The sequence below is a fragment of the Atta colombica genome, unplaced genomic scaffold, assembly GCF_001594045.1.
Source record: "Atta colombica isolate Treedump-2 unplaced genomic scaffold, Acol1.0 scaffold100, whole genome shotgun sequence".
NCBI lineage: Eukaryota > Metazoa > Arthropoda > Insecta > Hymenoptera > Formicidae > Atta > Atta colombica.
This window is the reverse complement of record NW_017259185.1, coordinates 1095116-1106411: the sequence shown is the minus strand read 5'-3', so window position 1 is coordinate 1106411 and position 11296 is coordinate 1095116. Positions and strand designations below refer to the sequence as shown.

General features: G+C 31.8%; 4 protein-coding genes and 1 pseudogene across 7 annotated transcripts in view; 2 read left to right on the top strand and 3 right to left on the bottom strand.

Moving 5' to 3' along the window:
• Window positions 1-3473, bottom strand: part of LOC108685296 (WASH complex subunit strumpellin) — a 5155-nt gene extending 1682 nt beyond the window's left edge. The window contains exons 1-11 of the mRNA XM_018190018.1: window positions 3281-3473; window positions 2944-3046; window positions 2654-2845; window positions 2332-2546; window positions 1851-2217; window positions 1452-1727; window positions 1140-1365; window positions 809-1044; window positions 484-735; window positions 220-402; window positions 37-153 (exon numbers count right to left, since the gene is read on the bottom strand). Coding sequence (XP_018045507.1) covers window positions 37-153; window positions 220-402; window positions 484-735; window positions 809-1044; window positions 1140-1365; window positions 1452-1727; window positions 1851-2217; window positions 2332-2546; window positions 2654-2845; window positions 2944-3046; window positions 3281-3411 — 2298 coding nt within the window. The 5' untranslated portion in view covers window positions 3412-3473. The remainder of the gene's footprint in view (window positions 1-36; window positions 154-219; window positions 403-483; window positions 736-808; window positions 1045-1139; window positions 1366-1451; window positions 1728-1850; window positions 2218-2331; window positions 2547-2653; window positions 2846-2943; window positions 3047-3280) is intronic.
• Window positions 3474-3612: 139 nt separating this feature from the next.
• Window positions 3613-4532, bottom strand: LOC108685337 (annotated as a pseudogene).
• Window positions 4533-4597: 65 nt separating this feature from the next.
• LOC108685331 (probable RNA-binding protein 18) lies at window positions 4598-6603 on the top strand. The gene is made up of 5 exons (XM_018190070.1): window positions 4598-4759; window positions 5104-5204; window positions 5515-5725; window positions 5903-5979; window positions 6059-6603. The coding sequence occupies exons 1-5, from the start codon at window positions 4754-4756 to the stop codon at window positions 6273-6275; spliced, it is 612 nt and encodes a 203-aa protein (XP_018045559.1). The 5' UTR covers window positions 4598-4753; the 3' UTR covers window positions 6276-6603.
• An 88-nt stretch (window positions 6604-6691) lies between these two features.
• On the bottom strand, window positions 6692-8252 carry LOC108685345 (probable 28S ribosomal protein S25, mitochondrial). 4 transcript variants are annotated; one of them, XM_018190116.1, is made up of 4 exons: window positions 8171-8248; window positions 7910-8030; window positions 7723-7829; window positions 6692-7069 (listed from the first exon to the last, which is right to left on the bottom strand). In XM_018190116.1, the coding sequence occupies exons 2-4, from the start codon at window positions 8005-8007 to the stop codon at window positions 6798-6800; spliced, it is 477 nt and encodes a 158-aa protein (XP_018045605.1). In that variant the 5' UTR covers window positions 8008-8030; window positions 8171-8248; the 3' UTR covers window positions 6692-6797. The 4 variants fall into 4 exon arrangements, with proteins under 4 accessions (XP_018045605.1, XP_018045583.1, XP_018045600.1 ...); XM_018190111.1 differs by having other exon boundaries at window positions 6798-7069; window positions 7910-8084; window positions 8171-8252; XM_018190103.1 differs by having other exon boundaries at window positions 6798-7069; window positions 7910-8095; window positions 8171-8249.
• Window positions 8253-8463: 211 nt separating this feature from the next.
• The window catches only part of LOC108684585 (alanine--tRNA ligase, cytoplasmic), a 6181-nt gene continuing 3348 nt past the window's right edge, over window positions 8464-11296 (top strand). The window contains exons 1-8 of the mRNA XM_018188982.1: window positions 8464-8494; window positions 8633-8917; window positions 9469-9657; window positions 9728-9873; window positions 10079-10270; window positions 10345-10635; window positions 10873-10982; window positions 11078-11295. Of these exons, the coding sequence (XP_018044471.1) occupies window positions 8663-8917; window positions 9469-9657; window positions 9728-9873; window positions 10079-10270; window positions 10345-10635; window positions 10873-10982; window positions 11078-11295 (1401 nt within the window). The 5' untranslated portion in view covers window positions 8464-8494; window positions 8633-8662. The remainder of the gene's footprint in view (window positions 8495-8632; window positions 8918-9468; window positions 9658-9727; window positions 9874-10078; window positions 10271-10344; window positions 10636-10872; window positions 10983-11077; window position 11296) is intronic.

Genomic DNA, 11296 nt, shown 5'->3' with positions numbered 1-11296 from the left:
TATATATATATATATATAATCATATAATTCTCTCACTTCTTCATGCCATATCTTCAAACTGTTTATGTTAATATAATCCTGAATGTATTGAAAAGATTTTCTGTATCCGTCCATAATTGAGGATAAATGATTCAGTTTTTGCAAAAGAGATGTCTAAAAAAATATTTGTAACAATTATTAGGTATATAATCTTAGGAAAAAAATTTCTCATTTATTTACCTTGGACTTTTGATCAAAATTAAGGCCATTCTGTAAAGCCAAAGTAACTTTCTTGACGAGCTCTTGACGTATACCATCTTCTAAGAGACGATGTGAATCAACTCTCAAAACTCCTAAAGAAACACTTCTTAATGAGAGAACACCCTTTGTGAAAACCGATACAGCATATGTTAATTTTGCCATCTATAAAAATAATAATATAACAATGTTGCTTTCTTTTAAATAAACACAATATCATAATAAGAATTATTTCTAATAGTGTACCTGTAGTCTTTCAGCCAGTTGTGCATAATCTTTAAGTTTATCTTTGGGTAATTTAGTTGGGATCTCTTTAAATGAATTCGTTTCAAGATGCACTATCTCTGCCAACAAACCGAACACAGTTTCGGGTATAATTTGCAAAACACGCCTTGCATATCCCTCCAGTTCTCTGCTATAATACTGGGACACGGAAGACAAGTCCGCACTTCGTGCTTGGTTTACCCTCAGCAATGGAGTTTCCAATGCTGATGCCATCTAAAAATAATATAATGTAAGTAAAGTATATAATGTGCGTACCTCATATAATTTTAATTGCTTGTGTATTTACTTTAAGGAAAAGTGCTTTTAGTTTGATAACGGTTGGCGGATTTCCCTTTATGCTCTCCTGCATTACATCGATAAAAGATTCCATAATGTTCCATGCATAGCAACAATCGGTTACGATATTTAAATTTATCATAATGTCTTCAGATATGCTGCCTGTACGCAACATATTGTGTAAAGTCTCGCGTGTATCAGCGAGATATTGTGAAATGTGTAGATTATTTTCTAATTGATGAAATTCTGGGGAAAAAAATATCATAAGATATTATAGTACAATACAAATGTTTATATGGATTTACTTTAGATAGAAAAAATTAATGTAATTGATTCTTTACCCTGAACTTGTTCCAATGCTTGCAGTAATTGCACTATCTTTCGCCCATCTTCTTGCTTTAATGAATCAATGTGTTTACTTATTTCCATGAACCATGTATAAAGATTTTGGTTTTTATCAATACCATCTAGAGGTTTGGCGCCACCAAAAATTTGTGCAAGATCAGTTATACGTTCGACGCATATTCCTTTGTCTTTTAACCATTTTGTTTCTTTTCCAAGCAAAAGCTAATGTAGTAAGTAAAAAAAAATTTATATTAATTACAAACAAATATATAGACGTTGCAATGAAAAAAAACTGATCTTAAACATACATCTTTATACATCTGTTTAACATCCTGTTCAATTTGAGCAGTGCTTAATAATAAACGAAGACATTTTACTGTGGTATATTTGCTTTCCATCACGACCAACTGACGTAAAGTACGCAAACGTTTTGAATCCTCTAATATTATAGTGGGCGTAGCGGTATGCAGAAGAATCCAATGCAACGTAACATTGCATTCTCTTACTAATTTGACTAAAGAACCTGTCGCATTTTCATCCAATGTGCCTGCCAATTGTACCTCGTCGGTTTCTTGCGTTAATTTCTGGAATATTTTCTCTATGTAAAATTGTAGTTTTTTTTTTTTTAGTTAAAGAGTTAGTTAAAGACTTAGTTTTTAGTTAAAGAGATTAGTTAAAGAGACTCCATGAAGAATTCTTACACTTACATTCATTTTTGCTCCATATTTTTGGGCAATCCCTTTCACATTAGAATTCTCAAGTGTATTATTCAAGGCTGTTCGTGCAGCTTTATACGGTGACCACCAATCACATAGACTGATTACTATTCCCATATAAATACTAATTACCCAATTATCGGGAAAGAATCTATCTACTATTTCCCTCATAATGGCAGTTTGTGTATGTAGTACAGTTGATTTAAATGACAAAATTATAACTAACATTGATGCCTGTGTGGCCACGGCAGTGCTGCGATGCTCTGGATGCGGGAAAGCAAGAGTCTGATTATAAATCTCATCTGAACGCAATCGACCAATAACCAGATCTATCAAAAAATCTCGTAATGGAACTCTCCTAAAAAAATATATATTTTTTTAAATATTTTGTTATAGTTTCTCTAAAGATTTTAGTTGTATTTTAAAATCAATTGCATTATCTTTTCTTTTATGTTCCAATTATATTACATACTTGAAATATTCTTCGGGATAATTAGCTGGTCTTTTGGACAGTGTTCTCACATATCCTGTTGAACGGAGTAACATGCAGACGTCATCCACTCTTGTCGAGGAAGATCGTTGAGCATTGTATCGGTAATAGGACACAAGTAATCTTTCACGTATTCGTCCTTCAAAATGGTAATCAACCAGCAACAGCATCACACCATATAAGTATACAGCTTCGCACTAAACGAAAATTTAATTGTTTTATGTTAGTTTATCTGTATACTCAACAATGATTTCTCTGTTAAACAAATTGACATGAACATGTTTACAAAAAAAGAGAAATGTACCATTAATTGTTTTCCCTCCTCATTGAACATAATAGAGTCCACTGACTGATGTATGTAAACTCCATCTCCCAATTCGTCAATGTAAAAATTCAGGTCTGTGACATACTTGTGTATACTCTCAAAAGCCAAATAAAATCTTGTAAGTATGTCTGAAAAATTATTCCGGAGCTCTTCATCAGTTTCTTGGAGTACCTAAAAAAAAAAGATGAAATTTAGATTGTAATGGGATTTGGATATTTGCCTGTTTCTAACAATAATACATTCTCATTAAAATTGCAAAAAAATATTACTGAATCATCTTCTATTTTTTGCTCATAAACACTGGCTGCCTTGAAATATGCAAAGTCAATTATAATAGACCCATATTTCTGTATTAATTGCTTCGAATCCAAGCTGCAAAAATAGCAATAATCAAGTGCAATATTTATATAATATTAGAATTATTAAGATATAATATTAAAGTTTCTATATCTATATAACAATTTTTACAAATTTATATTCATTTAATAAAGTTTACATATTATAATTAAAATCAAAACATCTTTGCAATACATCAGCTGTAATGTAACATAAATATTTATCCTATCAATTAATTAACAAGACATCTTTTTCTCTTAATAAACTGACCTAAAAACCGGCGGTACATAATCCTTCAATCGCATTAGTTCAGCTATGATAGCATTCCCACGGGATACCAGTCGCAACAAGTTTTGCCCGCAGACATTATTGGCCGCTAAAAAGTCGCTCATTTTTTTCATTCAGATGATTTTAACGATCATCTCAAAACGGACAATTGCTCATCAGCCTTTTGACAGAAGTATTTGATCACCCTCTCTCTTCCAGATGGAATCCGTCGTTTACCGTCAGTCGCTCGTTTAGTCTTCCACTAGTTCCACTTCTTGTTTCAGCCGCAATATGTCGAGAGGACGTGCGATGTATTTAACATATGGACGCCTTTTTGTATATATGTACGATTCTACAATTTTCACTAATTTTCACTCGATAGAGTATCGCTTTAAAATTTTTAAAAGTGAGGTCGACCTTGACACTTTGAGCATTGAAGAAATTTGATCGTATTGACCTCCAAAGAAGTTTTGCTGTTAAAGAAGAAAAAGAAGATAGCGTCGTATCTCGCTTGATCTCCCTCGGTGTGTCTGAGAAAGGATACAGATCAATACCTTGGGTTTACGATTATATGGAAGAGCCACACTTCTGTAGGAATATTTATTATGGGATAAATTTTTTGCTTTTTTTTTAAGTAATAAACATTACTTTATAAGATACGTATTTGAGCCTGAAGATCTAATGCAACGCCATATTTGTGGCAGAGCTGAAGTTCTTCCCATCAATGTTTGTAGAAAGTGTCAAAGTTACACCATTCCGCAATTTCTATTGATATCCCAAATCTATTTGAAGATTAGAATTCATTTTGGCTAGCATCAATATCAAGACTATACTTTGCGCCAATATCAAATTACATTATTAGTGGAATTATATGCCAAATTGATTGCTCTTTCCAAATCCGATTTTATTTTATGATAAATGGAGCTATTAAACTCACGACGCTATTATTATCCATGGCGCTATGAAGGATAAAATCAGAAGCAATAAATCCAAGAGCAAAATCGTTCTTTGTGAGTTTGTTTCTCTGTGAGTCAAAGGATGTTTGATAACCACTCAACCATTCTTGATAACTCACGACGACCGAGGCATAAATTAAAAGTCCAGCAGACAAACTAAAATCAAAGTCAGTTGCAGATATATTTTCATGTTTGTAAGTAGTCTTCAGTTTTCCAGTTTTAGAACTGATTTATGGGAAAGTATAGTTGAAAGTATAGCCAACTGTGAGACCATTGAGTAACTTATTGGCAAGAATCATCGCGAAATATTTGGTTCGTCACGTGTCTTCGTTCCTGTGGTACTCTGATAATCGAAGTTCTTGGATTCGAAGAGCCTTTTTGGCAAATGTCGTGAACCAAGGTTTTGTAAGGTTTTACAAAATAAATTCAAGACTCCTGAAGACTGATGCCACGCTCGCTGGTTACCGAGATTTCTCGATGTTGATTTGATCAACTCGGCAACATCTCTTCTACATTTAAAATGGAGGTAAGAGTTCATATTGGTATCCATTTTTATTAATGTAACTTTAATCTCAGTTCAACTTATTCTTCATCTTTTTCTAATTCTTAAAATTAAAAAAAGATGAAGAATCAGTTACCTGAGATTCAAATTAAATTAAATTGGTAGAAACAGGTTAGAACAAAAAAAAATTGAAAAGTTGAACCAGATCAAAATTAATCTTTCATTGATGGAATCAAGTTTATAAAGAACAGATCTATGCCTATTTATATTTCTACCAATATAGTTCAATTTTAATCTTGGTTCAACTATTTAGAACAATTTTTGTATAGGTAAATTTAATTGTAATATAATTTGTTCTCTGTTTATAGTCAAGTGCTAAAGTTCCTTTGCCATTAGAACCCATAAAAGCAAATCAGGTTGAAGACAGACGCCTATGGGTGGGCAATTTAGATTTAAGAATTAATGAGTAAGTATTTATATTATTTTATTATAATATTTCTTTTATAAAAATTTTTGTAACATCTCCTTGGCAAACTTGATATACAAGAGGTTGTTTTGCATTAGAACAGTGATGCACAATCATTTTTAAAGATCATTTTCAGAGGATTATTTTTAAAAATAGGTAAATCTTTTGGGCCCTATGTTTATTTCGTTCGAATTTTTATATACATATATATATATATAAATGATTTTATATTTTTTATTATGAGGTTGTGCATCATTGCATTAGAACATTAAAATTGGAAGAGAAAAACTAATGCTCTTTTTGTCAACCGGTACCAACTCCTGAAACTTGTCCAAAAATACGGCACAATCGAAAAGTTCGACCTGCTGTTTCATCGATCGGGACCTCAAGCCGGTCAACCAAGAGGCTATGCATTTGTTACTTACAAAACGATTCAAGATGCTATAAGGGCGAAAGATGCTTTACATAACTTGAAAGTTGGAGCTAAGAATATTATCGTTAGATGGGCGCACAGTGTCACCGAGGTACAATATATTCATGTGTTATAATATTGTTAAAGTTTAAATCTTAAATTAAAATTTCTATTTTTAATATAACGCATTGTATAATATTTTATGAATTGCTAACTTTATAACTATAAGTATTAATTTTGAATAAGTAACTTCATTTTGAAAAACTTACAAAAAATAATTGTTATTTAGTTGGACATGGATAAACCAAAACCAAAGATTGAGATTCCTGCCTTAGCTGGTGCAAAGAAAGAGGATAAAAAAATCAGGTATAATTTTATCAAATAATAAATGAATCGAATAAACGAATATCGAATAAACAATATTTTAATTGAAATTTTCCTGCAGTCGTGAAACAGCAATTCAAGCGATTGAAGCAAAACTCAAGTTGATGAAAGAATCAGAAGAAGAGTTCGAATTGAATAAACCATTGGAAGGATCGCCAATTATACAACTCTATCAAAAAGTAGAAAATCAAAAACCGTCCACCTCTACGCGTTATCACAGCCGTGGAAGCTGTTATCATCACAACAAGCCATACAGTCGTCATAAGCCAAGAAGATAATTCGCGTAAATTTCATCTACATTTTTATCCCATTTATCAACCATCATTATCATAATAGTTTTATGATGATATTTATATTATTTATGACGCAATGCCTACTTATTTAATATCGTTTATTAAAAATATTTCGTTGTGTGTATAAAGAAATTTTATATGTATTTTCCTGTTGTGAAAACTATCCATCAAAGGAACATAAGAGCAACATGTTTATGTTTCTATTGCCTGTAAAAGTTCCAGTATGTTTCTCGATGTTCCTCATTGTCGCCAAAAATACAAGAAACATTAGAGCTACGACTGTTTCAAATCGTCCGCGATGTAACGCTCTCGATATGTACGTTAACGTACATGTATTTTCGTAATATATGGAAATCTATTTTATAGCAAACATGACATGCTTTGGAATAAAATGCAAAATGTACAAGTTATTTCCATTGTTCATATTTTTGGATATAGACCACATATGTACGTACATGTAATACAATTATAATACAAGTGTAACAAGAATTTTCAACTACAGTTTGTTTAATCTTTATTCTGTAATCGTTCTATTATTATCTTTCTACGCATGTGATCTGGCAATGGTACTATACCAGGACATGGCACTTGTCCTGGGATATGACATATACAACTTCTATCACAACCAACTCCGAAATTTGCTGGATTAGTCTTCTTTTCTTGAGCTATAGCTTCCTCTTTCAATACGTTCTGCGGTTTTCCTACTACTCTCAAGAGATGATCAAGTATATCGTCCTTCGATTTGCTGTCTACATCTATTAATATTGTCTTACCATTCGCTGTAAAATATATAAATCTTTTGTATCGTAATTTTGCAAATTGAAAAAATTCTGCAAAATATCTGCTATAAATTTAATCAGCAAAATGCCAACAGAAATATAACAAACTCTGCTAATAGAATCTAATAATAAATGGATTGTAAAAATTAAATAGAATTTATCAATTTGTAACATTTAGTTTTTGCAATCAATTGTAATCACTCAAAGTTATGACAGACTTTGCCTAGCTTCTATTAACAATTTGCTATCAAGTTATATTTATGGACTCCACTGGCAAAACAAGCATAAAATATATGAATAAAATTTTTTCTCAGAATTTCTATATGAATTGAAATACTTTTTAAAAATATGAAGAAAGACTGATTAAAATGTTTTTATATACGTAAATTCTGAAACATAAAAAATTCTAGAATGTTCTAAAAATTATAAAATTATTCAAAAATGCTGAAATAAAAATTCTGAAATTTACATTCTAAAATTAAAATTCTGAGAAAAATTTTCATCAAGTAATGTCAATCTGCCACAATATTTTGTTCAAATTTACTGATAAAAAATGCTGACATACTGTTCACATTTTTTTTTCACTAGATTCTACTGCCTAATTCTACATTAAATAAATCTTGTTTGAAATTATAATTAAATCGCAATTTTACCGTAGTAACATTTTATGAATGGCGATGGGGTTATGTTTTTAAAGGTAACTATTTGCACATTTGGATTTTTATATTGTAGTTGCGGTAGATGCCAAAACACGAAGTCTCTGTAAGAAAAAATAATCAGAAAAATGGCTCATTAAAATACAAACTGTAGAGCTTTAAGTATTAAGGAAATAGCTTTTACCTTGTACCTCGGTGATGATTGCCATGTGTGTTATAATTAATGGACATTATTTGTATCTTATCCTTTAAAACCAATTTGCCAGCCATTAGATATTTCATTGTTCGCCGCACAGGCTCCTTGCCTATCATAAATGGCATTCTGATTCGATTTTTGTCTAATTCTATCTGCTTTCAATCTGTTTGTTTACTACAGTATTTACCAGATTACTTTAACTCGCGCGATTATCGATCGACAACAAATTAATTTCCTTTTTTCACTTACCGGCTTGAAAATCTCGAAAGTCGAACTGATTCGAAACATATATGTACGCACATCACACGCACGCACATCTGGATTTTCTTCCCCTCTCTATCATTCTTTTTTGACTCCTTCTCTTTACTTACTTGTGTGCCGCGTTATATATATGTATACTGTAGCCGCACGTCAGGTCAGAGCTTCACACAATAAAAGGAACAGAGAACAGTCTACTTGTACATGATTGAGCAACGGAGGCAAGTCCTGTAAAGATTTATCATTTTCTTTCTCACTGTTTATATAAATCTGAATCGCATAGATCGTATAATTACATATAATTATATAAAGCAGGTAATTATATAAAGCAGGTTGCATTTTGTTTTGATTATTCAATATTTCATAGCTTGCATTTCTGATGCAACCTGAGACCATATGGCGAATTATATTGCAAAGTGTTTAACAATATATTACTGTAATTCGCGATTCTAGGATATTACACTGAGTAGCATAAAGGATTTAATGCCTAGAATTATCAAGATGCAATTACAACAGACCGCCAACAATCAAGACAATGATAATGGTTCATCACCCAACAGCTCTGGCACAATGTCTAGTGCACTAAACACGGATCATAGTAACAACATGAACGCAAAACAAATACGGCAGGCATATATCGACTTCTTCAAGAGCAAGGGGCACGAATATGTACATTCGAGCTCGACAATACCCCACGATGATCCAACCTTGCTCTTTACGAACGCTGGGATGAATCAAGTAAGTCTTGATAATTCTTACATTGAATTCATTATTTAGTCTTTTTTGAATTTCAAACAAGCTATGCTAAGTTTATCTTTGTGTCTTAATATATCATTGAATTCCAATGTTGCAGTTTTCTTCTTCAAGACGAGAAACAACCTATGCTTCTTGCCTGATGAAGTAAACTACAATATTAGTCTTTAGTAATATATTAAGACACAGAGGTAACTCGCAAACTATGAACTTCTTTGAAAAAAAATACTTGTGGAAGCTTCAAAAGCAATAACATGTTTTTTTAAGAATTATTTTTAGAAAGCTATTTTTAGAAATAAATATATTTTTTAGACCAAATAATGTTTATTTTGTTCAAATAAAACAGAAAATATGATTTTTCGACTAAGCTGAAGACTGCAAAAAGTTCATAACATTTTAATTGTGAATTATATTTTGTTGCCTTACAAATATATTATTTACGCATTAACAACTATGGAGATTCATGTAACCATTATTTAATTTATTTTTCTCTATCACAACATTGTGTTTCTAATTTTATTTTAAATGTATTTCAGTTTAAGCCGATTTTCTTAGGAACGGTCGATCCCAATAGTGATATGGCAAAATGGATACGGGTTGTCAATAGTCAGAAGTGCATCCGAGCTGGTGGTAAGCATAATGATTTGGATGATGTTGGTAAAGATGTTTATCATCATACGTTCTTTGAGATGATGGGAAATTGGTCTTTTGGCGATTATTTCAAGGTAATTAATTGTTTCTAGAGTCATTAATCATTTTTCAAATTTCTAACTTTAAGATTTAATTTTTTTATAGAATGAGATATGCGCTTGGGCTTGGGAATTTTTAACAGACATGTTGAAACTACCAGCTGATAGATTGTACGTCACATATTTTGGTGGGGATGAGAAAAGCGGATTGGCGCCAGATGATGAGTGCAAGAATCTCTGGCTTTCTCTTGGGTACATAATCATTTTAGAATACAATTATTCTGAATAGTTTATATTGATAAAATTTTATCAATATAAATATTATTTTCAATTTTATATTATATGTGTAATCTTATTTCCTTTATCTTACATCTCATTCTATTTATTGATATATTTTTCGCCATATTTTAATGTTTACTATTAAAAAATTTTGAAGTTGTAAAATATGAATCTACAGAGTACCTGCCTCGCATGTTTTACCAGGCAACATGAAAGACAACTTTTGGGAAATGGGCGAAACTGGACCCTGTGGACCGTGCAGTGAATTGCATTATGATCGTATCGGTGATAGAGAAGCAGCTCATCTTGTAAATATGGACGATCCCGATGTATTAGAAATTTGGAATCTTGTGTTTATTCAATACAACAGGTATTTAAAACTAGATTATAATTCGCGATCCGAAGTCTCACAAACAATCTTAATTGTGTTAATTATGTTTCCAGAGAATTAAATGGTAGTCTTAAATCGTTACCAAAAAAGCATATAGACTGCGGCTTAGGTTTAGAACGACTTGTATCGGTCATTCAAAATAAACGTGCTAATTATGATACTGATCTATTTATGCCTTTGTTTGCTGCAATTGAGGAAGGTACAGATGCTCCTCCTTATCAAGGTAAAGTAGGAGCTGACGATGTTAATGGAATCGATATGGCATATAGAGTTCTGGCTGATCATGTTCGAACTCTCACAATTGCTCTGGCAGATGGAGGAGTGCCCGATAACACTGGTAGAGGGTAAGTGTTTAAACTTTATGTTTTCGGAAAGCATAACTATTGAATAGGCGTTCAATAATTATTGCCTGTGATTGGAAATCTTTAGATCCATGATAAAAATCTAGAAAAATATATTAATAACAATAAGCATTTTTTCAATTATGTTTTCCGAACAATGTAGTTTTTATATCCTTTTTTGCGCTTTTTAATATAATTAAATTTATTTATCTAAATGTAGTTCTCTTTATTTTGATATAGATATGTGCTAAGGAGAATTTTACGACGCGCTGTACGTTATGCAACTGAAAAATTAAACGCTAAGCAAGGCTTTTTTGGATCTCTCGTAAACGTAGTAGTCGATCTTCTCGGTAAATATCATATTGTATTCATTGTTTAATAAAAGAAGTTTTTATATTTTTTTACTATTTACTCTTCTTCTAAAAGCAGTCTTTTGCTGTTGCAGGTGATGTTTTTCCAGAAGTAAGAAAAGATCCACAAAGTATTATCGAGATCATCAATGAGGAAGAGAGTCAATTTCTGAAAACTCTATCGCGGGGTCGCAATTTATTGAATAGAACGATAGCAAAGTTAGAATCAGCTGATACTGTGCCAGGTGATGTCGCGTGGCGTTTATATGACACTTACGGCTTCCCGATAGATCTCACTCAGTTAATGACCGAAG